Raw genomic sequence first — 24,937 nt, 5'->3', positions numbered from 1 at the left:
GTCTCGGCGGACTTGTTGTCGCCGTCGTGCAGTAGGTTGACTCTTGTTGTATGCGGGTGACGTTTCTCGCCTGTTTTCGCCATACCTCGTGCTGTCGGTGTTGTGCCATTTATCAGTATGGTTCTGTCTGTAGTAATATTAGACAAATTATCTTTATTGAGATCATTTTTTTAGTTATAAAGATAATGCATAAGTAATAAAATTTATTGACATTAGGGGTAGGGGTTTGTGTAGCACTGGAGGGGGGTACTGGGTACCCATTTTGGGCACGTGATGAAGCCACAATGAATAGACTGTTGGCTGTTGATGTGGTATCTGCTGTTGTTGGTTGGCTGGGTGAGCCCATTGTACGTGACCCCCAAACACCTAACAACCGTAAAACAAACTGCCAGAAGCCATCGTTCTTCCCCTTGGCAAGACCACACCAACAGCGCACTGAAAATGTAAGTCTTGTTGTTGTTGTGCTGCAGTTGTCCACCATTCCTGATCTCGACTGTTTTTAAATAGTAATTTTTCACCGTGATGTTGTACCATAAAAAGAAAATCATTGTTGATTCAATTTTTAAACTGGTAAATATAACCTTTCCCTGGATGGTACTGCAAGGTGCCGGAGGTTAGCAGGGCAGATCGGTACTTCTGGTAATTACCAAAACATCCCGCGCCACCACACTCACCACCACCTCTTGTATACATGACCACGACAGCCCCCACCACCTGCACCACCCACCTCAACACCCACTACCTTCCCCTTGATCTGTGAGGTGGACGGCAGGGAGTGTGGCTAGGGAGGGAAATGGAAAATCTGATTTATTGAGTGTTGAAGTTTGTGATGAGTTTGATGATGGTGGGGGGTTACATCCTGGAGGAGTATGGTGAGGGTGGTGGTGGCAGAGACTGTGGGTGCTGGTGTGGTAGTCGACCATGTTCTAGGAAACAGTAGCCTGGCGTGGATGAAACCTGGGGCACTGCCAAAGTAACCTGACTCTCTCGTGATGTTATACAGTCTCTCTCTCTCTCTCTCTCTCTCTCTCTCTCTCTCTCTCTCTCGTGCCATCATAGTCTAAATGATCAGTGTTGAATTAGTCTCTCTCTCTACCAGTAAGGCGACTGGCTAATATATGGATTCCAATCAAACCTGTCGTTGATATCTGGGTCCAGTACTCAAGGCGCTAATCCCCAGTGACTTGGTTAAATTCGCTTCCAACCTGACTGAAACCCAATATGACTGGACTTAAAGCTAATAATTATGACTGTATCCCCAATAAGACTGTCCACCAATATGACTGGATCACCCCTCCCCCCCCCCTCCCGTTATATGCCCCACACTCGTCCGCCTCTCACGCCACGTAACCTCAGCTGACGTTGCTAAGTATTTCTCAGTCAACACCATCCCGGAACCGACCATTCACCACGACCCTTCCTTCTACAGGTGGTGATTTAGGGTGACAGGTGTACTCCCAGTGTGACGCCAGAGTGAAACCTTTGTGATATGGGTTTAGTGAGTATTAGGCAGTGGGGGAGAGGGGGGGGGGTGTCACGTAAAGTCAGAAGTCTTTGAGCTCCAGCGTCCCCGGCCCGCTAAAGCTCCTCATTACTACTTAATATCATATATCCACCAGATAGCTCGTCTCCTTCCCCATGTTGAATGTTTGCCAGTCATTTTACCCCCCGACCTTGTGCAGGGGTGATGTATTATAACGCTGTCGGTCTGTAGCTCTGTCCATCCGTGTTTTGGCGTCCACGGGATAACTTATCGGGGAGTCAGTAAATGGATTTGAATTTTGGCGGGAAAGTGTATGCATTTGTTTTGTTCCTGAGAATACTAGAGGTGTTGCCATTCCAGTTATTTTATTTATCTGTATTTTTTTCAGATATAGTTATTATTTAAATCGAGTAAATGTGTCATTATCTAGGGAGACAATCTAGATCAGAAGAGACATTTGAGAAGGAGAGAGGAAATGGTGTTGGTGGAGGGTCGTGGTTGACGGGGGACACATGCCAACCATCAGCATAAGAGTGGAGGAAGCTGAAGACCAGAGGAACGTGGCAGAAATGGATTCGAAAAACTGACCCCAAACATTTGGAGATGAATGGAAGGAGGAAATGGGGGTGTAGATGGGGTGTACTAGAGTGTAAGTGGGTGTATTGGGGTGTAGGTAGGTTTAGATGCGTTTTAGTGGGTGTAGTAGGGACGTAGAACTTAGGGCAATATTCAAGCGTACTATAGTTGGGTGTAGGTGTGATGTAGTGGGTGTAGATTGGTTGTAGTGGGTGTAGATGGAATGTAGTGGGTGTAGGTGGGATGTAATGGGTGTAGTTGGGATGTAGTGAGGGTAGATTGGATGTAGAGGGTGTAGATGGGATGTAGTAGGTATAGTTGAGTGTAGGTGGAATGTAGATTAGAATATAATGGGAATAATTGGGTGTAGGTGGGATGCAGAGGGTATAGATAGAATGTAGTGGGCATAGTAGGGTGTACAGGGTAGGTGGAGTGTAGACTAAGACCCTGTGTACCCCCCCTGTGTCTTGTGGCGGGGTAATTAATGTATAACGTCCTCGACAACGACCTGACTCACAGTAATTGTGGGGTGGAGTGTTCTCTCTCTCTCTCCTCCAGTAGATTTATGCGGGAATGGTACCGAGACCAAATTCTAATATTAGTTGAGAGAGAAAGAAAGAGAGAGAGCGAGCGAGAGCGTGTGTGTGTGCGTGTTACCCAGGAAGTGTTGCTCACGTTGGGGAATGTGTGTAAATTTTGATTATTTATTGGCACTGGCACTCATCTATAACACAGTGGCACTGGCACTCCTCTACAATTCATAGCATTGCACTCTTATTTATAACTCACACTATGGCACTCCTCTTCATAACCCACACTATGACATTGGCACTCCTCTATAACTCACACCATGGCACTGTCACTCATCTTTATAACCCACACCATGGCATTCTCACTCTTTATAACTCACACCATGGCACTGTCACTCATCTTTATAACCCACACCATGGCGCTCTCACTCCTCTTTATAACACATCATGGCACTGGCACTCTATAACCCACACCATGGCGCTCTCACTCCTCTATAACTCACATCATGGCACTGGCACTCCTCTATATAACTCACATCATGGCACTGGAGACATGAAAAAAGTTTATGGCCCTGAAAGTATGTGCCTTGATGTTAGTCGTTATTCCGTGGTTAACTCTGGTGGGTGTGTGGGTGTGTGTGTGTGTGTGTGTGTGTGTGTGTGTGTGTGGTGGTAACGGTTGTAGTGCTCTTAATTATCATTGTTATACCCGCCCTCTGACCCAATTGAGTAACTGTCTGTATTAGCGATTGATGGTATACAAGGTGCTTCCTGCAGTGGGCGGGAGGTTTGGTAGACGGGCAGCTCATAGGGTGGGGTGGATGAGTGAGTTGGTGGATCTTGGAGTGGTGTGGGCGAATTGATGGAAGGGTCTTGGGGTTGGGTGGAACGGTGGGCGGCTCCTTGGAGGGGGCGATATGGGTGGTGGGTGGCAGGTGAAGGGCGGCGGGTGGCAAGGGTCGTCAAAATGCCCTGGCGACTGCAGATATCGTCGTCTGCTCCCGCCGTCGCCCGGAGCTTGCCGTGTGTATACATAACCGTCAATTACTTTTATATAACAGCATCAGCTAACTGTACACATGACCAAATAGTTTAATAACTCTGTAATGTCTCAAACTTATTTTTGACACTTGAGGTTTTCACAAATTTCTCTTAAGTACTCCGTCCCCTCCCCCCGCCAGACCTGTATTCAGTGATGTAGCTCCGGAGTTTTAAAGTGATGGATCTCTCTACTTCATTTCCCGTCATGATAACCCGGGGAGGGAGGGGAGGGTAGTGTGGGTAGATCATAACGTGGGCTGGGCTATTATGGGGTCAAATGGAGTGTGATGGTTTTTAATCTGCATATGTTGAGATGGGAATGGTTGTAGCTGGTTCCTTAAATGGGAGGGGAAGAAGACGTCTTACGGATGGGGGGAGGGGCATATAGGGTGATGGGCGGGGCGAGCCCTTGAGTGGAGGGAGGTAAGGAGGGAGAAGTGGTGGGCGGTTCCTAGGTTAAGGTGGTGGGCGGGATTAGACCGGGCTACCAGCTGCATCTGTGCGTGCTGCCCACCACAAGGGTAGTTATCCTCTTAGCTGTGGAGGGGTAGTAGGTGGTGGCCTCCAGTCTGTAGTGTCGATGAGCTGCTGTAACGAGGCGTCCACACTGTACCTCATGCTCACTCACGTCTTGTATAATTATATCGCCAATACACCAACAGGGTGACACTATTCACCGCTCCCTTACTGTGTTCTCAAGCTGCGGTCGAGGGGAAACATCGTGGACTTACAGACGACTAAAGAAGCGGGTATACAGTGAACCGGTTGAAGAAGTGGGTATATGTCACTCAGTGGACCGGTTGAAGAAGTGGGTATATATCACTCAGTGGACCGGTTGAAGAAGTGAGTATATGTCACTCAGTGGACCGGTTGAGAAAGTGGGTATATATCACTCAGTGGACCGGTTGAAGAAGTTGATAACATACGAGTATTCAGTGGACCGGTTGAGGAAGTAGGTAACATTTATTCAGTGGACCGGTTGAAGAAGCAGGTATATCTCACACTATCACTCGGTGGACCGGTTGAAGAAGCAGCTGTGTACAGTCTATCACTCGAGTGTAAACCCAGCGCAACGTTCGACGCTTATGAGCCTAAACGGAGTAAGTAAAAGTAATTTACCATCGGCGGGGGATCACACACAACTCGTATTTACCACGCTCGTAAACACTTCTTCACTTGTTTCTTCCGCACTGAGGGAGGGAAGGGAGGACTAACTGGTTGTGGCTGCTGCTCTTGTGGTTCAGACGCACACAGGTCGCATTTCCGCAGAGGATATCACCCAAGAGGCTTAAGGGTCTGCTTTCAAGGTTTATTGAAGTGCGTTCATGTTGTGCTCTGTGTTCATGTCATGTTCTGTGTTGTTGTGCCGTGTTCGTGTTGTGCCGTCTTCGTGTTGTGCCGTCTTCGTGTTATACTGTGTTCGTGTTATACTGTGTTCGTGTTATACTGTGTTCGTGTTGTGCCGTGTTCGTGTTATACTGTGTTCGTGTTGTGCCGTGTTCGTGTTTTGTGCTGACTTAATTTGTCTGTGCTGTCTTTGTTTTATTATATGCTGTGCTGCTATGGTATGTTGGGCTGTGTTATGATGTGCCTTGTGTTATGTTGGGCTGTGTTAGCGTAAAACAGTAATCTATAGATGCTTACTGCTTCGAGCTTAAACAGAGTGGCCGCAGACATTCAGCAACCTAGGTATTGTGTTGTAGATAAAATTTCAGCGCTCGCTTAGGTTTCGCTATTGCCCAGCGTCATTTACTGCAAGTGCACCAGTTAAGGGCATAAAAATAAAAATATTTTTTTTAGATTTAGAAAAATATATCTAGTGCAATCTTTCATAAACTAATTATATTTGATTTACCGAAATAAGAAATGTGATCAAGCTAATACGAATTTAATGTTTTTCTTTTAAGTTTGGACATTAATAGAATTTTGTTTCATTGACAGATATTACAATATAATATAGTGTATCATTCTGATGGTAATTTTTTATCCATAGATTATGTTAACGACTCTAAATCGTTAAACAATAAAACTACACGTAGAACGCCTTAATCTAATGTGCCTCAAGTAGAGTATTTGGTTTCGCGTTGTCGCTGTTGCGCATGCGCTGCGCCGTCACGGTGACGCAGCGATGCTTTAATCCGAACATAGGAGAGTGTAACAGAAAGAAACATCGTACATTTAACATTATCTTGTGAGCTTCTCTGTGGATATCTTGGCATTATGTTCTACTCAGTATTAATCACAGGATACACTGTTTATGGTAAAATAAAATAGTAATACGTCACTCATAAACTTCCTGCAATGAATTGATCTCTTCTAGGAATTAATGATATTTACTTTGTCAGTAAACAGTTCAGTGGCCCTTGTCATTTGTTTAAAGCTCAAGGGTGTGGCAGAAAGATAGAAAATTTATTCAAACGCACATCAGAGCTAAAGTTGTGTCCTTGGACGGCAGATCGAAGATAAGGTAGGGTGACCGCCAGTGAGGCACATAATCATCCTCTTCTCTAAAACACTATAAACCATAAACTGCCAGTGAGCGAAAGTTGAATATTTCTGTTTTGAGAAAATTCCAGAAACTTTGACACCAAACATCATTCAGATATAAACATACAAATAAAATGTGTCCGCCAGAATTTCTTACAATCTTGACATTTTGCCAAATTTTGGGCTTGTCTTCCTCACCACACTAGATACACGTTGACAAATAGATAGATAACCCTGATGCCGACATAGGTGAAATTCGATTTAGCTCTTCAGGAAATAGCAGACCTCTTACTGTGCATCTAAGGTGTGTTTACCGGGAAAATACTCGTAGTTTCAGAAATATCTAAGCATTGTGTCGTGTGTGTGTCATGGACTCATGTATATATAGTTACATATAATGAGTTAAATTTAGTGTTCACCGAATATACAGTATAGGGTGATCGAGAGGTCACTGTGCACCCTCAATGATGAACAATATGATTGAATAACCAGTGTTAATTCTTGATGGTGCACAGGGTCTTTACGATCCCCCTCTAAAATACACATTGGAATTCTCACCATCTGACGTAACATGGCAGCGATGGCCAGAAATTCCAACAAACCTTATAATTGTGCCCCGGATATGTTGTCGTTGTTGTTGTTCCCCGCTGCTTGTAATGATTGAATATCAGACCAAAGCTTACAGCCCAGAATTACATCACATATAACAGCAAGTACAGTACAGACCGCGTGGTACCCTAACACCACAGGTTGACACACCGCAGGTCAAGACCTGACCCCGGCCTAAGTACTTGCGTAACCCTACGATATAACCGTGTTAAGGAAACCACACCTGGCCAAGACCCACCCGGGCGGTAATAATTACAAAGCACTACTGTCCTGCGACATGACCTCACCTGGGCAAACACCTGTCCAGACCTGACCCAAGGGAGATCAAGGACCCGCTAATCAGCCAGCACCCCTGTTACCCAACCCAACAACCCGGTCAAGACACACCCACTTAAGTAGGAGAGGTCACCCTCCGGCTCCTCCAATATATAGGGGCTGGAGCTCCTCTCACCAGGAGAGTCTGATAACCAAGGAGGGCCAGCAACCACGTCCCCTGTCCAGTTAAAGGCAACGAGGTCTCAGTCGGGTCCATCGACAGTGCTGTCAATTCAACGTATAACAGTAAGTGCTGGCTGTGTAGGCGGTAGAAGTGCAGTAATCCCGGACCTCCCAACGATCGACTAAGGGAAGTGCCCATTCGACTTGTGAAGTTAAACGGACATATCATAGTCTATCATACCCTGTGTACGAATCCCCCCCATTAATTCCCCCTATGCAACTAGTAAAATAAATCTGTAACGCGCATTTGTGTTTTATATACTACACTTGTACTGAGCCTGTGTACGTAGTCACCCCCCACACCCTCGAGTCACGCTACCAAACTTCCTGTCTTTACATCCTCCTACTATAAATATTCTACCTATATGTAATATCCTCTTCTGGTGAGTTTTGTCTCATTACATGGTGCTCCTGTTGATGGGTTAAATAGAGATAGTCACAGCTGATTGTGTTTCTGTCTGTCTCTCCATGAATCTGTGTACACCATCCCAACTCTGTAAACAAGAGAAATCCAACATATATCAATGGATTTTAACCAAACTTGGGGTGTAGATGTATTGAAATTCATAGTCTTGTTCAATATCTAGAGGATTTGAACACCTTAAATGAATCTTTTTATTTCATTCGTCGTTTCATGTGTAAGTTTGGTTCACCTGAAGAATCTCCACCGCAACTTATTTCACCTGAAAAATAATCACCCTAAGCCTATTTGGGGTGGATAAAGTTTGGTTAGCGTTGAGGTGGTTTAATCTTTTGGTGAATTAAGCTCGGGTGGATATTCTTCAGGTGATTCGTAGTTTGAATACTGTACATATATACCTAATAATAAACCCTTATCAACTTGAATGCTGGGATACTTTTGTTTTTAATTTCTTACTTATAAACATAGGGGTACAAACATACGTACGTTACATTCGTTCATACTTACTGAAATATGTTCGTATTTACAAGAGTAGCATTTAAATACAGAGGCATATATAAAGTGTACCCTGGAACACTGTGTTATAATCTGCCCATCTTGTACATGTCTCAGTGGCGTGTAGAGGGCGGGGTGAGGTGGGTAAGGTGGTGGTGTTAGCGAAGTGTGGTGGGTAAGGTGGTGGTGTGAGCGGAGTGTGGTGGTGTGGGCGGGGTGAGGTGGGTAAGGTGGTGGTGTGAGCGGAGTGTGGTGGGTAATGTGGTGGTGTGGGCGGCACGAGGCAGGTAATATAGCAGGTGTGGGCGGCACGAGGCAGGTAATATAGGTGTGGGAGGCACGAGGCAGGTAATATAGCAGGTGTGGGAGGCACAGGCAGGTGTGATTGCAGGTGTGTGGGCGACACAGGGCAGGTAACAACAGGTATGGGTGGCACAGGGCAGGTAATATAGCGGGTGTGGGTGGTACAGAGGCAGGTAACAGCAGGTGTGGATGGCACGGGCAGGTAACAACAGGTGTGGGCAGCACAGGGCAGGTATGGCGGGTGGGGGGGGGCAGGCAGGTGTGGGCGGCACAGAGGCAGGTAACAGCAGGTGTGGTCGGCACAGGGCAGGTAACAACAGGTGTGGGCAGCACGGGCAGGTAATATGGCAGGTGTGGGCGGCACAGGGCAGGTAATATGGCAGGTGTGGGCGGCACAGGGGCAGGTAACAGGTGTGGTCACGGGCAGGTAACAACAGGTGTGGGCAGCACGAGGTTATGGCAGGTGTGGGCGGCAGGCAGGCAGGTGTGCGGCAACAGGTGTGGTCGGCAGTGTGGGCAGCACGTAATATGGCAGGTGTGGGCGGCACGGGCAGGTAATGCAGGTGGGTATAGGTGTGGGAGGCACAGGGCAGGTAATATAGCAGGTGTGGGAGGCACGAGGCAGGTAATATAGCAGGTGTGGGAGGCACAGGGCAGGTAATATAGCAGGTGTGGGTGGTACAGGGCACAGCAGTATGGATGGCACGGGCAGGTAATAGCAGGTGTGGGTGGTACAGGGGCAGGTAACAACAGGTATGGGTGGCACAGGCAGGTAACAACAGGTGTGGGTGGCACAGGCAGGTAATATGCGGGTGTGGGTGGTGCAGGGCAGGTAACAACAGGTGTGGGTGGCACAGGCAGGTAATATAGCGGGTGTGGGTGGTGCAGGGCAGGTAACAACAGGTGTGGGTGGCACGAGGCAGGTAATATAAGGGTGTGGGTGGTACAGGGGCAGGTAACAGCAGGTGTGGGTGGCACGAGGCAGGGTAATATAGCAGGTGTGGGTGGTACAGGGCAGGTAACAGCAGCAGGGTATGGGTGGCACAGGCAGGTAATATAACATGGGGCAGGTGTGGGCAGGTAACAGCAGGTATGGGTGGGCTGTTGGTTTGCCATGCAGATAAGCTGTGATGGATTCAACTCAGATGTGTCGACTTTGATGTTGGCTAAGACAGGGCGGCCTGTGAGTCTCAGCAGATAACAGGTAGACAGTCACAGTCATGGGGGGACAGTACAGTCATGTCAGTCATGGGGAGGGAAATTGTACAGTCATGGGGGAGAATTCAGGTACAATCATGGGGGACAGTACAGTCGTGGGGAGGGAAGTCATTACTGTCATGGGGAGGGACAGTACAGTCGTGGGGCAGGAAATCAGTACAGTCATGGGGGAGGGACAGTACAGTCATGGGAGGAAGTTAGTACAGTCATGGGAGGAAGTCAGTACAGTCATGGGGAGGGCAGTACAGTCATTGGGGAGGGACAGTACAGTCATGGGGAGGGACAGTACAGTCGTGGGGCAGGAAATCAGTACAGTCATGGGGGAGGACAGTACAGTCATGGGGAGGGAAGTTAATACAGTCATGGGGAGGAAGTCAGTACAGTCATGGGGGGGACAGTACAGTCATGGGGGAGGAAATCAGTACAGTCATGGGGGAAGTCAGTACATTCATGGGGGAGGGGACAGTACAGTCATGTGGGAGGGGGCCAGTACATTCATGGGGAGGAAGTCATTACTGTCATGGGGAGGGAAGTCAGGTACAGTCATGAGGGAGGAAATCAATTACAATCAGAGGGGTATAGTCATGGGGAGGGACAGTACAGTCATGTGGGAGGAGGGGGCCAGTACAGTCATGTGGGGGAGGGGGCAGTACAGTCATGTGGGGGAGGGCACAGTCATGGGGAGAAGTCATTACTGTCATGGGGGGGAAGTCATTACTGTCATGGGGGAGGAAGTCAGTACAGTCATGAGGAGGAAATCAGTACAATCAGGGGAGTATAGTCATGGGGAGGAAGAGTACAGTCATGGGGGAGAAGTCCAGTACAATCAAGGAAGTCACAAACCCTCATGACATCATCGTCTATTCTCTCAGCTTCAAGGATCAAGACAAGTCATGTTGGGGTCTTTGTTTACAGCAGAATTAACATCTGGTGGAAGGAAACTTGAGAGAGTGTGTTTTAATGTGAGGGTGGTGAGAGTGTGGTGGTGTGAGGATGGTGAGGTGGGGTGGTGGTGTGAGGGATGGTGAGGAGGGAGTGTGGTGGTGTGAGGGATGGTGAGGAGTGTGGTGTGAGGGTGTGATGGAGGGAGTGTGGTGGTGTGAGGGATGGTGAGTGTGGTGGTGTGAGGGATGGTGTGTGGTGGTGTGAGGGTGGTGGGGTGTGGTGGTGTGAGGGATGGTGGGGGTGTGGTGGTGTGGGGGTGTGAGGGGATGTGAGGGTGTGGTGGTGTGAGGGTGGGGGTGGTGTGGAGGTGGTGGTGGTGTGAGGGATGGTGGGTGAGGTGTGGTGGTGTGGGGGGTGTGGTGGTGTGGGGATGGTGGGGTGTGGTGGTGTGAGGGATGGTGAGGGGGGTGTGGTGGTGTGGGGAATGTGGTGGTGTGAGGGATGGTGAGGGGGTGTGGGTGGTGTGAGGGGGTGTGAGGGAGGTGGGGTGAGGGATGGTGATGTGAGGTGTGGTGGTGTGGGGGGGTGTGGTGGTGTGAGGGATGGTGAGGGAGTGTGGTGGTGTGAGGGTGTGTGGTGGTGTGGGGATGGTGAGAGGTGTGGTGGTGTGAGGGATGGTGAGGTGTGAGGGATGGTGGGGGGGTGTGGTGGTGTGAGGGATGGTGAGGGAGTGTGGTGGTGTGAGGGATGGTGGGGGTGTGGTGGTGTGAGGGATGGTGAGGGGTGTGGTGGTGTGAGGGATGGTGAGGGGTGTGGTGGTGTGAGGATTGTGAGGTGTGGTGGTGTGAGGTGGGAGTGTGGTGGTGTGGGGATGGTGCAGGGGGTGTGGTGGTGTGAGGAATGGTGAGGGGGTGTGGTGGTGTGGGGGATGGTGAGGGGTGTGGTGGTGTGAGGGATGGTGAGGGGTTGTGGTGGTGTGGGTGTGGTGTTTGTGAGGGATGGTGGGGGGTGGTGGTGTGAGGGGGGTGTGGTGGTGTGAGTGTGGTGGTGTGGTGGTGGGGGTGTGGTGGTGGTGGGGGTGTGGTGGTGGCAGGGCAGGTGTGGGGGATAACGGTCATCGGTGCTGTGGAGCTTCTCTTCACGCCATCCAAGCCATCTGCCCACATCACCACGACCACCCCACCCACAGCACCCATGACCTCACCACCACAGCACCGCACCTATCACCACCTACCCACACCACAGCACCCGACCTCCCACCACAACACCCTGACCTCCCACCCACCACAGCACACAGACACCACACCACCATGACACCACCCATGACCACCCACCCACACCACAGCACCCACAGCCACACCCACACAGCACCCACCTCCCACCCCACCAGCACTCACGACCCCTCCCACCCCAGCTCCACCACCCACCCGCCATCATGATCTTCCACCCACACCACAGCACCCATGATCTCCCACCCACACCACAGCGCCCAAGACCTCCCACTCACACCACAGCGCCCTCGACCGCCCGCCCGCCCGCCCGCCCGCCCATCCATCCACATTCGTTCGTTGGTAACATAGAAATACTCCGCGTTGTTGTAGACAGACCGTGACGAGTCTCTGGTGGTCACAACTTTAATTAAATATATGAGAGGACGGCCCAGCTCCTGGTTGGTCGGGAAGCTGAGGGTGTACGGGACTCACCAACCTCATCCAAAGTGGCGCAGGTGAAGGTTTAAATGATTGTAGCCGAGTATTGTGATGTAATGGTTGTGGTAGCAGCATACTTGTGCCCATAGCGTAGCGGGCGAGGATCCAAGTACAAGGGCACGAGCTTGGCACTGCGGTGTGGGCTCAGTGGGTGATGCAGGTTCGAGAGTGTCGCCACTGCCCACATAGCAAGCACAACACTGACGGCCAACTGCTGCCCAAACCCCCCAGGTGTGCCTCACAGTGTGGCCGCCCATCTGTTACAGGGTGCGGCTTGGTGTAGGCAAGACCTAGTGGAGTGGCTGTGTCTACAGTACACTGCTCGTCTCTGTGTAGCCATGGAAAGGGTGTTGTGGTGGAGGACCTGGGTGTAGCAACACTCGCCATGATATTTACCTCTTAAAGATACTGTGAGAATGGTAGTGTGGGGTGGCAGTGGACACCCCCTCAGCGTGTGGCGCCCCCGAAACTCACGCCACGGACGCTAACCAACCTTCTGTCGAAACAGTCACAAAACTACTTGACTTAGCTTGGCTGGCCGCCCTACTCACAGGGACAGTGGACGTGTACGTCCAGCATGAGGAGTAGTAGCCGGGGTGGGCGTACAGGCGACGAACCGCCCACTTCTGTTCTCCACCGCCCACCGCCGCCATGTTCTCCATCGCCGCCACAGTGCTTCCGATTGTACGTGGCTCTATCCTCCTGTATTAGTCACTGTACTCGAGAATCATTAGTGTCCATATACAGGTCTTTTGATGAGTGGACAAAACGTTAATTAATCCCTTACTTATATTTTGTTGTTGTATTCTTTCTTTTATCTCTGCTTCGTCTCAGAGAATTATTCATTCACTTGTCTTTTACATTGTACTGATAACTGGACCTGTTATGTGTATTTCACATTCCTCCGTGTTTACTCTTGGGAGTGAAGGCTGGCAGGCCAGGTGTACACAACACTGTGGTCACCTTTACTTGACACTTAAGTTACTCCTCCCAGCCTCCCGTGTCCACACCACCTATTTCACCATTACTCCCTGTTTATAATCCTATAATTTTTAATATATAGATTATGAAAGGCATGGATGAGAGACCATTTCCTCATAAGTGAGTAGAATTCGTATGGACTCCCTTTAGTTTTCGTCATTAAAAAGTACACCGCCTTCTGAGTGCTGTGTCCTACAGAAATAATAACCGATATGTCAGTGAGCCTTTACGGGTTGGTGCACGCTGTACAGTACTTCACGTTTTCTTAGTTGGTCAAGCGTTGTTGTTGGTTTTTTTTTTTAATTGAAGTTTAGATGCTCTCATTTGTCATCACTGTCTACAGTATAGTTTCATCCTACCATGTTGTCCAAAGCTAAAGGTGACTAGTATTATTTGTATCTCTTTCCGAAGTGAACATGTGTAGTGTAGGTGGTGTTATCCCTGGTGGTGCCCAGAACCACTATATACTGTACAAGACTGTATGATGGCGGGGACACACCTTTTTGATAGTGTGGGCTGTCTGTACGACACAGCAGGTCAGTGTGAGACTCCCACGCTCACCTTTCCTCACCTTCCCTCACTCTCCTCTAGTGTCCTGTGACCTTGTAACAGTAAAAGTTGATAGTTGTGTGTTGGTTTGTTTGTCCCCAGCTTTCCGCCATCGAGGCCGACGGAGACAGAGAACGCAGAGCCTCGTTCGACCCATTGCTGGTAAGGGAGAAAGACAGCGGATGATTAATAAGATGTAACCTTTTGTGGTCCTTGTTTGGTGCCTGTTGCGTGTTGAGTTATTCCTGGGTGTGCTCTAGTTACTCCGCCACGTGTTGAATGGATAATAATGTACTTGTCGACGGCATCTTGTCCTTCTCATGTGGAGACGTGTGAGTGAAGGTGGGAATGTTACCTATTAAGACTGCATTACTGGAGGTTAGACCTCATCATCACTGGTTCTTGGGAGGAAGCAGATGAGAAGTGGCGTGCTAGTGTGTTTTGTATTGTTGACCCTACCTCATGCAGACTAGTGTTAAGTAGCGGCTTTAGTGGATGAACTTATTGTAAGATAAGTCTTGCCTCAACTGTAAGTACCACTGTTAAAGCGTTACCCTACCCTGTGTCCATTAGTTACCATCATGTGGAACCACAACACCTGTTGTGTATACTGTACAACCTCCCGGCTTAAATTCTAATACCCTGCTTGTCTAAATACAGGTGCACTACTTAATTCGGATCACTTGAAGATCAAACACCCCGTCTTACTTCACCTGATGATTGAACACCCTAACGCTACTTGGGGATTAGGTTATCGTTAAGGTGGTTAATCTTAATGTAAAATAAGCTGGAGTGTAATATTCGAGTCATCTCAAAATTCAACTTCATCATGTCTGGTATACTGACCTTGTGGGCTACAGCTTTTATCTAGACCTTAATGATTGTTGAGCAGGTAGTGTGTGTGTGTTGTTGTCCTGCGTAAGCAGTGTTGTGATGTGACAGTACTGTATTAAGTAGGCAGTGTGAATGTGCGGTAATGCCCCTGCAGTAGTATATGTGGGTGAGGGAGAGACCTCCAGCCACTGACTCACACCATGTTTGTTCACCTGCCAACATTATTGCTTACAAAGTGTCCTTCCCAACGCCCACTCCCTCCATCACACCCACATCGTCCACCACACCCCAAGGCCTGTTTACCTTCCCTCTGTCTCCATCACCTTCTATAGCCCGCCCCTCTCACACCTATTGTTATAAGTACAGTACTTTATATGGCTCTCTCTCTCTCTCTCCACTGCAGGGGAAACTTGTCATCGGCAGGTCATAATTATATGAATAAAACATATTTGAAGTACTGTGCTCGTTATATTGAAAAATAGAGGGAAGTTTTGTTCAATAGTATTTGACCAAAACTTCCCTCTACTTACGACACCGGTTGATTTATCTCCCAAGTTCCTTGTAATACTAATGGTGATTATAATGTTACCAATACTAGCATAATCATTATGATAATTATACTAAATCTAAAATATTAATTATAATAATAATGATAATAAGGTACTAAACTAATAAAAATAATAATAATGTACTAAAATAATAATAATAATAATCCCTCAACTCCTGGGCATATCTGTAATTGTCTTGGTACATCATTGTGTGTGGGGCTTTATTAGTCATTGTGGGGGGCTTTATTAGTCATTGTGGGGGCTTTATTAGTCAGTGTGTGTGGGGATTTATTAGTCAGTGTGTGTGGGGATTTATTAGTCAGTGTGTGTGGGGCTTTATTAGTCAGTGTGTGGGGGGCTTTATTAGTCAGTATGTGGGGGCTTTATTAGTCAGTGTGTGTGGGGCTTTATTAGTCAGTGTGTGGGGGAGCTTTATTAGTCAGTGTGTGGGGGCTTTATTAGTCAGTGTGTGTGGGGCTTTATTAGTCAGTGTGTGTGGGGCAGTCAGTGTGTGGGGGGCTTTATTAGTCAGTGTGTGTGGGGCTTATTAGTCAGTGTGTGGGGAACTTTATTAGTCAGTGTGTGGGGGAACTTTATTAGTCAGTGTGTGGGGGAACTTTATTAGTCAGTGTGTGGGGCTTTATTAGTCAATGTGTGGGGGCTTTATTAGTCAGTGTGTGTGGGGCTGTGGGGCTTTATTAGTCAGTGTGTGGGGCTTTATTAGTCAGTGTGTGTGGGGCTTTATTAGTCAGTGTGTGGGGGGAGCTTTATTAGTCAGTGTGTGTGGGGCTTTATTAGTCAGTGTGTGGGGGGAGCTTTATTAGTCAGTGTGTGGGGGAACTTTATTAGTCAGTGTGTGGGGGGAGCTTTATTAGTCAGTGTGTGTGCATGTGCTGGGGGGCTTTATTAGTCTGTGTGTGTGTGTGTATGTTATTATGAGTCAGTACAGTATGCAATGTACAAAGAGCGGTGTCATAAGGAACTGTGAGATATGTTCAATTTACTAGATTATGCTGTATATTCTTAAGGCCAAGGGGAGGAGGTGGTATGTGAGGCTCATGAGCTAACAATACCCTGGCCAGCAGTTGTTGAGATCCCTTGGTCACAGCCGATCCATCTCTCACACTTTTGTACTGTTGTTATGATTATTTTGCTCTGGTTCTCTTTTTACTACTGGAAGGTGACTATTTTTGTTCAAGGCATTTTATCTTACAGTGCCTCTTTTTAGCAAACTTGTTTATATTCACCTTGAAGTTATTGTAGAAGATATTTGGTAACAATTATGAAGTTTTTAACCATAGGTCTTACAGATCAAATGTACTCAATTTTTACTGAATTCTGATTATTGGTCATCATTCCTTAAATTCAGGTTTTGAGTCTCATTTGCATACACTGTGAAAGACTGTTAAAATTGACTTTATAATACATTTACGTAATAATATTAATTACTGTATGGTGTTGCTCTCATGTGTTTCAAAATTTATTACCATTACATACTAAATGTTAGTGTTATCCTTCCTACCTCACAGCTGTAGCCTCATGTCTAGTGATTCATAGACCCTTCACTTGTCCCTCCCAGTTATTGTCAGATTGAGTCACTTTAACCTTGTCTGGACAGAACCAAGCCATGATTCTTTATGAGATTTCTGATGATAATGTACGTGTTGCTTCATCACGTTTTTCAGTATGTTTATGACTGTGATGGTTGTTGTGATTTGGTTCATATGTTTGACCTTCCTCATCTGTTCTTGTTTAACATTAAAATTTTTTGGGCCATGCCGCAAGTGATTATATTTAAGGCGTTTAAGAAGCACGGAATAGCTAAAGCGTTAGTTTTCCCGGACTATCATTAAAAAATACAACATTGTCCTGCATCTTGGGAATAACTGTTGTACAACACAGTCTTCAGAAAACAATAAAATTAGGAGAACTGTTATTTGGACACAATTCGGAAAGAAATAGTGAAGAAAATATATAGAAAATTATGGAAAGAAAATCAAAAAAGGAAGAAAAAAAAGCAATTCAGTCAACAATAAATAAGAATAACACTAAAAATCGGGCCCGTTGTAAAGAGGATGGTCTGGACTCCGGGGTGGGAGCTTTCAACCACACCACAGCATACGCTCTCGTCTCGCAGCTACATTGTTTACAGCTGTTCGCATACATAAACACGCAATATGACGAATTTGAGGGTCGTTTTCATTTTTAATTCTTGCATTTACAGAACTTTAATCAACTTGTTCACCCATATTTAAAGCATCTTATGAGTAATGATGTTAAAGCTTTAATCATATTTGAGTAATTAGCAATAATTTACACAAAATTCACCAGTGACTAATGAAATCAGACAGCACCCACGTAAAAATGGGCGGAGCCAAAAGTGGTTTCAACTTGGCTCAATTCTTTTTATTTCTTTCACGCCATATGCTTTGCCTTAGGTATTATACAATATGCTACCGTATATAGAATTATTTTTATTATTATATCACAGTTTTTTATTGCCTTACATGCCCCCAACTCTTCAATATTAATCAAAATATTCTCCATAAGCGGCCAAGATTCGTGTATTTGCACAGTGTATACGTTGGAGAAACTCTCTGATTGGTTATTAGCTATTTGGGCACCTCTGCCCGCTGCAAACGCAAATGCCTGGTCGAGGCGTTTGCTCTTCCCTCTAATTTTCCCTGCGCACAACCCTAAAGCAGCGTCTGTGCATACGGAATAGCTAACGCGTTAGCCAATACGTAAATCTAAATCGCCTTACAAGAAACGCCTTTAGTAACTGCTGTGTTTGTTTGTCTAATCTTTTATTCATAAATTCATCCATTCACATGGTTTCTTAATACAGTAAGAATTTTAGAGTCCTGCAATACTAGTTTGTTTGTTTGTTTGTTTATTCTGTCACAAGGCATTGCATGAATTTGTGTTATATCAGCCTCATCAAGGAAGTAACTCAGTGCATCATCATATATTTTTAAGAAGGATGAGAGTACCTTTCTACAGTACAAGCCTCTGTTTACCTCTCTTTTCCATCAACAAAATGCTATCAGACTGCCTGGGTCCATGTACACAGTGTAGTTGTTTCTCATACAGTATCTGTATTTCTGGGGGCAGGAGATTCAGAATGTCATCATAAAGTCCACTAACATTTGTTGTGTGGATATTTTACCATATGTGTGTGATTGTGTTGCACTGTACACTTCTGTACTGTACTCACAATAACACCGTCTGGTGACAACATTCATAATTTATTTATAAGCATTATATTAAGAACATTGTCACAGACTTTAATGTACTGTACATTATTCACATTTGTTGCATGATTGATTCACTAGAGAATGTAATTGGTTGATTTTAGAATTACACATGCTTGCATGTGGCACCTCAGAAGTTTGGTGTTTGGCATCTTGTTATGAGGTATTGCTTGTGATTGTGTTCCAGCCTCTCACACTCAGTGGGGGCATTACCAGATGGCCAAAAAATATATACTGTGGCAGGGCCATACTGTATATATTTTTAAGCAAAGATAAAGGTACAGCTTTCCAGCTGTGTTACTTTCTTAGTAACTTAGTAATTATGGTTAATCCCACTGTATCCCTTATTTCACTTAACATTTCAAACTTCTTTTTGCTATTTCTTTTTATTCTATTGTAAAGTATTGTACACAGTAAGTTTAAAAGTTTTCAACTTCTTTAGTAAGCTTCTCAATATCACTTTCATCTTTGGTAGATTTCATGCTATTTATTCAGCTTCTTGGGGATACAAATTATTAAGTAGAATTTAAAGACTGATGAACACCATACCCACAGCTGGATGACTTGAGTTCGGACAGTGACGACGAATACTTCGATGTTGTGGCCGTGCCAGGCCTTCGGCCCCAACCGCTGGCCACTCAGAACCCAACCAAGCCTTCCACTGCAGTGCATCCTCAGAAGCAACAACATATTCAACCCCCTCACATACCACCTACACATAGCCAAAGTTTACCAGCTGTAAACAAAGGCATGGTTGCTAGGAGAATGGGAAGTACTCCAGGCCAGCCAGTAGGTACAGCAGTAGTAAACAAACCATCAGAAACTAAAACAGCAGTAAACAAAACGACACAAGATTCATCAGCATCACCTGCAGCTGTTAAACCAACAAGCCCTGTTGATGTTAAGTTAACAAATAGCTCAGTGCAGTATATTCCGTCATCTGCTAGAATTTCTGGTATTATAGAAGACCAATCCCATGAGAAGGCCAAAGTGTGTGTGCCTAGTAAAGTTGGTGTAAGTGCTAGGAAGGAAGGTTTACAAAACTCACCCAAGAAATATCAGGCACCTCAACCTCCCTCAGCTACTAAGCATCCAGAAGGCAAACAAAGGACAACCATACCAGATAAAGAAGAATCGGCTTTACCCAATATGGAACAGTCTACTGCACCAGATGTAGGAACAAAGGTTTTACCAAATAAACAGAATCATACTCTCTTGGATAAACAAAAACTTACACTACCAGATAAAAAACCTCCAGATAAAGTAGCAGCAGCTCACGAATCACAGGTCAACACTACATTGAATAAACAGGCCTCTGGGCTAGCCTCTCCAGAGTGTAATTCACATGAAACACCCACATTACCTTCCATTAAACCTGCTAACAAAGAAGGCAATCCAGCTGTCACAGGGAAAGATAAAGCCAGTGGTTCACTCTCATCCTCAGAGCCATCAGGTGCCCACCAGACAACAGTTTCTCCTCATTTACCACCAGACAAAACAACAGCAAAGACAACGCAGCTGCTTAATGGTGACCAGAAGCCTCACACATCACCTGTAGGTCGAAAAGTACGTGCTGGAAGTCCCGTCCCGGATAACACTGCAGTTGTGGGTATCAAATTAGCACCAACTGTGGTAACTGGGAAATTGGAAATTGCTGCAAGTGATGGTTCTGCAACTGTGAAAGAAGATTCCTTTAGTGAAAATAAAGTATCATCACATACCAAAGTAAAAGGCTCTGATGGAGTTGCAGAACCAAAGGATAACAGCACATCAAGTAAACAGTCAAGTGTTGAGAGTAATCAACAAAGAAACAAAGAATCTGTTAAAGTTGACAGCGTAACGAGTGAATCCTCATCAAGGGAGAGTGAGAAAAAATTGGCAAATGGCATAGTGGTAGATAACAATGTTAAGAAAGATAAAGTTAGTAGTAATGATAAATATCAAAATGAACTCCAAACAAACAAGGTGCCCATAAGTAAGGACAGAGAGAATGTTGTCAACCATGTTCAGAGTGAGAATTCAAAAAATACAGGTATAAAAAATAAAAGAAATGCAAAAGACGATGAATTTAACATTGATAGAAGCAGCAGATGTAGTTCAGTGGCAAGTGATGCTTCACGTGCAGTTTCTCCTGACATTTCACTGAGATCTGGAGCTAAGCGAAGCAGGAGTGGGAAATTAGCTGCTGTTGTGAACATGTGGGAGACTGATGAAGTTTCACAAAAAAGTGAAAAGGTAAAATCTAAATCATCTACCCCAAAGATTGGTAAAATCTCTGGTCTGGCAAGTGTATTTGAAGGAGAGAAAAGTGCCACATCAGCCAAGGTTGATGTTTCCAAAAATTTTAATAAATTAAAATCTCCATATAGTCCGCCATTTTCACCAGAGAGAAAGCCGATTGAAACGAAGGTTTCCAATATTGCTGGCATCAGTACAGCTAAATTTGGTGATGTTACAAAGTTTAAAAAGCCAAGTGAACCCAGGAAGACGGTAAATAATAAGAATGCACCAGATACTGAAAAAACGAAAGTGGTAGATAAAGAAGCAGTAAAGGATAAGGATCCTAACAAAAAGAGTGATGATGAAAAAAAAGAGAATGATATTGGTAAAAAGACTGGAGAACCAGTTGTCCCTCATAAAAATCAGAAGGAAGAGAATCGTGAGAAGCATAATGATGTCCAGAAGAGTGGTACAACTGCAGTAAAAGAATGTGGTGAAAAAATTGCCAATGGAGATATAAACTTGGGTGATAGTAGCATATCAGTTGAAGAAGAAAGCAAGGAAAAGAAGAGGAAAAAGAAGATTAAACCCAGTACAACATCCAGTGAAGCAGTCGTCAGTACAGCTACAGAGAAGATTGCTGATGATGCATTACTCAAAGGAAGTTCTGCTGAATCCAAGTCTACTGTTGATAAAGACATTAAAGCTGCCAAAGTTAAAGATACTGAATCTGAAGTCTTCAAAAATAAATCTAAGAACGCTGAAGCTAAGGCTACTGAATGTAAGGACACCAAGGTCAAGGCTGCAGATTCAGTGAATGCCCAAGTGGAATCTGTTGGAACTAAAGACATTAAGGTTGAGTCTGCTGGATCTGTGGATGCTACAGTGAAGGATACAGGATCAAAGGGCACTAAGAATGAGCCTACTGAATCCAAGGACTCCATAGTTAAGGTTATCAATTCTGAGGACACTAAAGTTATGTCACCTGGAGCTAAGGATGTCAAACTCAAAGCTGCTGAAGTAAACAATGCCAAAATTGAGAGCACTAAGACCACTGAAATAAAAAAGGATGAATGTGAAGCTACTAAGGACAAGGTTACCGAGTCTAAGGTCACCATAGTTAATGGTACCGAGTCAAAGCCCACCAAAGACAAGGATAATGAATCTAAGGTCATCAAAGTGAAGACTGCTGGAGGTGAAATAAGTCGTATGGAAGCAACTGCCACAGAGATAACAAACATTAAAGTCACTGATGCTAAAACAACCAGTGTTGAAGCCACAGTTAGTAAAACAACCACAGGTGAAGCCACTATTGAAAAGACAAATAAAACTGAAACTATTGATGCAAAGGCTACTGGTGTTAAACTGATTGATGACAAGTCAACCAGTGTAAATACCATTGAGGCAAAGATAAGCAGTGCTATACCTTCAGATACAAAGAGAACCAGTGTTGATTCTACTGGTGTAATAGCAAACAAAACCGAATCAACTAAAACTGAAGCTAATAATACTCAGGTAGATAAAACAGGAACGCCCAGTTGTGTGAATACAGCAGTAGAAGTCATGACCATGAATATTAAAGATAGTGGTTTAAATGCTGCCCCTACAGGTTTATCTAATGAAGCTAAATTAAACACCAGTATATCCCCTGTTAGTGCTCCAGTTTCAGAAGCGGTTGCTGCTTCTGATACCTGTTCTGCTAAGGAAAATGAAGCCACTAAATCTAAAGAAACTGTAAATAAAAAAGAAGTACCAAAGAAAGATATGTTAGGAGGTATAAAGTCTTTAATGGAAACTGTAGCAAAGAGTGGTAAAACTTTGGAAGACAAACTTTCCATAAATGGTCTGCAGTTTGGAAAGAAATCCTCAAAAACAGAGACTCCAAAAGAGATGATTCAGACCCAGTCTAAGAACATTGATGAAGTTATTGAAAGAGCATCTAAAGCACTTCCTGAGCTTGAAACAGAAGTGGAGGCCCTGATAAAAGAAGCATCGATTCTCATTGCGAAAAATGAATTACTTACTAATCCATCCACATCAGCAGCTTCAAATGCAGCAATATCACGGGCTGACAAACAGTCCAAGATTGGAAAGCATCGTTCAACAAGCTCAGGTGAAGAAGGAGAAGACGAAGTTTATGTGGATGCAATAGATCCCTCTCAGCTAGATACCCTGATGCCTCTTCCTGTTGTGGATAATGAAAGGGAGCGGCGTTCACGTTCACACACTCCTCTGGAAGGTCCTGAGAGGTCTCCATCATCTCGATCCGTCGTTGCAAAAACTGAAGCCATTCTCTCCGAAACTGATCGAATTCTCCGTAGGTCCCGCTCTGACAAGTCTCTGAGAAGGTCTTACAGCCGTACAATGTCTGCAGCAGCACTTCACAAAGTAGGTCTACTGAAAAATTGTGACCCCGTGATGTGAGAAACCCCTTGTGGTACATCCATGTCTTAGCAAAGTATGTTGCAGATTACCTCACCTTCTTTCCCATTTTACTTTGTGTTTTGCACGAGTGTTAACCCCTATTGTTGTCTAATCTTGAATTGTGAATCGTGAACATTTAACTTTCTATAAAGTAGTCAATGGATCAATTCTCTTACACCTGAACGATTGGATATCCCTTTTTTTTGTTTAGAATAAGTTTACAACATGTGAATTTTTCTTGTCCCTTCCAGTCAGCGCAGTTGGTATTAGAGGCCAAATGTGAACTTCAAACATGTGGATTGGTATGCAGTGTAAGTGGTGTTGTGAACCACTCACGCGAAAGACAATACTGTATCAAGATTGTTATTATTTTCACTCATTACAGCACTGCTCCCTGTACAGGCATTTGAGGCTCTACTGCATTTTTAGTTTTGAATGCTGAATATGCAATAATAATGCTGTCTTGGTCTCATATCCATTTATGCACTTTGGTGATTTTATGATTTTATTAATGTTCATATTGTACTTGTTTCCATTACTGTGTCTCAAGCTGGCTAGCTTAGTCACTGTACATAATCAAGCTTTTTTTTTTTTTTACAGGAGTTATACATAGCTAATTCCCCACCCCCCCCTTTTTTTTACTGTATCAGAAGTTTATTAGTTATTATCTGATATATTAATAACAAATTAATTTTTTAATTATGTTTGCTATTAACTTGTATTGATTAATTAAACACATTTTAAGTGGATGTTCTTATTTTTCATTTAGGCAGTACTGTATTCATGAAAAATTTCTGAGTTCTTTCCAGTGTTACATTAATATATTGTACTGTACCAAGATACTGTAACTTAGATGCAAACTGCAGTGCAATGATGTACTGTATAGTACAGTAGGTTAGAACTGCAGGTACAGTACAGTACTGTGATATTTAGTTTGCTTGCATAAGCAAATTATAAATAACTGTTCTGTAAGTTTAACACAGTCACTAGATACATCTATTGATTTTTGTGTGATACCACAACAAGCCATTAGTGTGTGTTTATTGTGTTCAGTGTAGTCATGTACACCACAACGCCACATAATGCTAATGTGATGTAATTTTTTTTCTTCTCTTTTTTACTTCTGAAACATTTATATACAAAATAGTATCTTGTACTAAATTAAAACAATATTATGCAGCTGGCAGAAGTGACAGCTGATCTGTCAGAAGAACACAGCACAGCACATTTGGCAGGGGAGAGGCTCGAAGCAGAGCAAGCTGAGAGGATGAAGCTCGAGAAGGAAGTTGAGAGACTCCAGGTAAATTTTGTTAAGTATATTACTGTACATGAATTGGGGATTTTGTTTTTTACATTTTTTTTCTTTTTTTATTGGAGCAACATTTCCTCTTTGTACTATACATACATGTGTGAGGTTGCAGATGAAGTTACACATAAATTACTATTGGCACTACACAAAGTAAACTAAGCAAACTCAACTTAACTATACTTAAATTATTGAAAAAACTAACATAAGATTGTTCAGTTTAGTCAGGTTTGGTTGGTTCAGTTTGTCTTCTGTTATTTATTATTATGTCCTATTGTCTTGGATCCAGATGGTGGTCCATGTGTCCTATTGTCTTGTTAAAATTGTTTTCATACGTCCAGTCTCAAGTTTTTATTTTATTTTTTCCTATCTCCAAAACCAGAATCATGTTTTATTCATTAGAAGGAACAAGTTAATAAGAATTTTATAGTCTTTCAACAGTGGGGTGGTAGTGTGAGTAGTAGTGAAAGACCCTTCCCAAACGTCAGTTATAAGGTGTGCAGACCTTCCAATTATGTCTCATTGAAGGAATACACAAACAAATGTTAGTGAAGTAAATGAAAATT

At 44.5% G+C, this 24,937-nt stretch overlaps 1 protein-coding gene across 8 annotated transcripts in view; it reads left to right on the top strand.

Moving 5' to 3' along the window:
- LOC121877237 (calponin homology domain-containing protein DDB_G0272472-like) overlaps positions 1 to 24,937 on the top strand; it is a 98,885-nt gene that overhangs the window by 17,746 nt on the left and 56,202 nt on the right. For 2 of the 8 annotated variants that reach the window (XM_042382875.1, XM_042382871.1), the window contains exons 2-5: positions 13,888 to 13,947; positions 18,977 to 23,029; positions 23,317 to 23,376; positions 24,246 to 24,365. In XM_042382875.1, the coding sequence (XP_042238809.1) occupies positions 13,888 to 13,947; positions 18,977 to 23,029; positions 23,317 to 23,376; positions 24,246 to 24,365 (4,293 nt within the window). Of the gene's footprint in view, positions 1 to 4,549; positions 4,731 to 12,709; positions 12,940 to 13,887; positions 13,948 to 18,976; positions 23,030 to 23,316; positions 23,377 to 24,245; positions 24,366 to 24,937 lie in introns of those variants that run through there. The other 6 variants (XM_042382873.1, XM_042382878.1, XM_042382877.1 and 3 more) reach the window with 5 other exon arrangements.

This window comes from Homarus americanus, unplaced genomic scaffold (genome assembly GCF_018991925.1).
Source record: "Homarus americanus isolate GMGI-L3 unplaced genomic scaffold, GMGI_Hamer_2.0 scaffold367, whole genome shotgun sequence".
Lineage (NCBI taxonomy): Eukaryota > Metazoa > Arthropoda > Malacostraca > Decapoda > Nephropidae > Homarus > Homarus americanus.
This window is presented reverse-complemented; position numbering and strand designations above follow the sequence as displayed.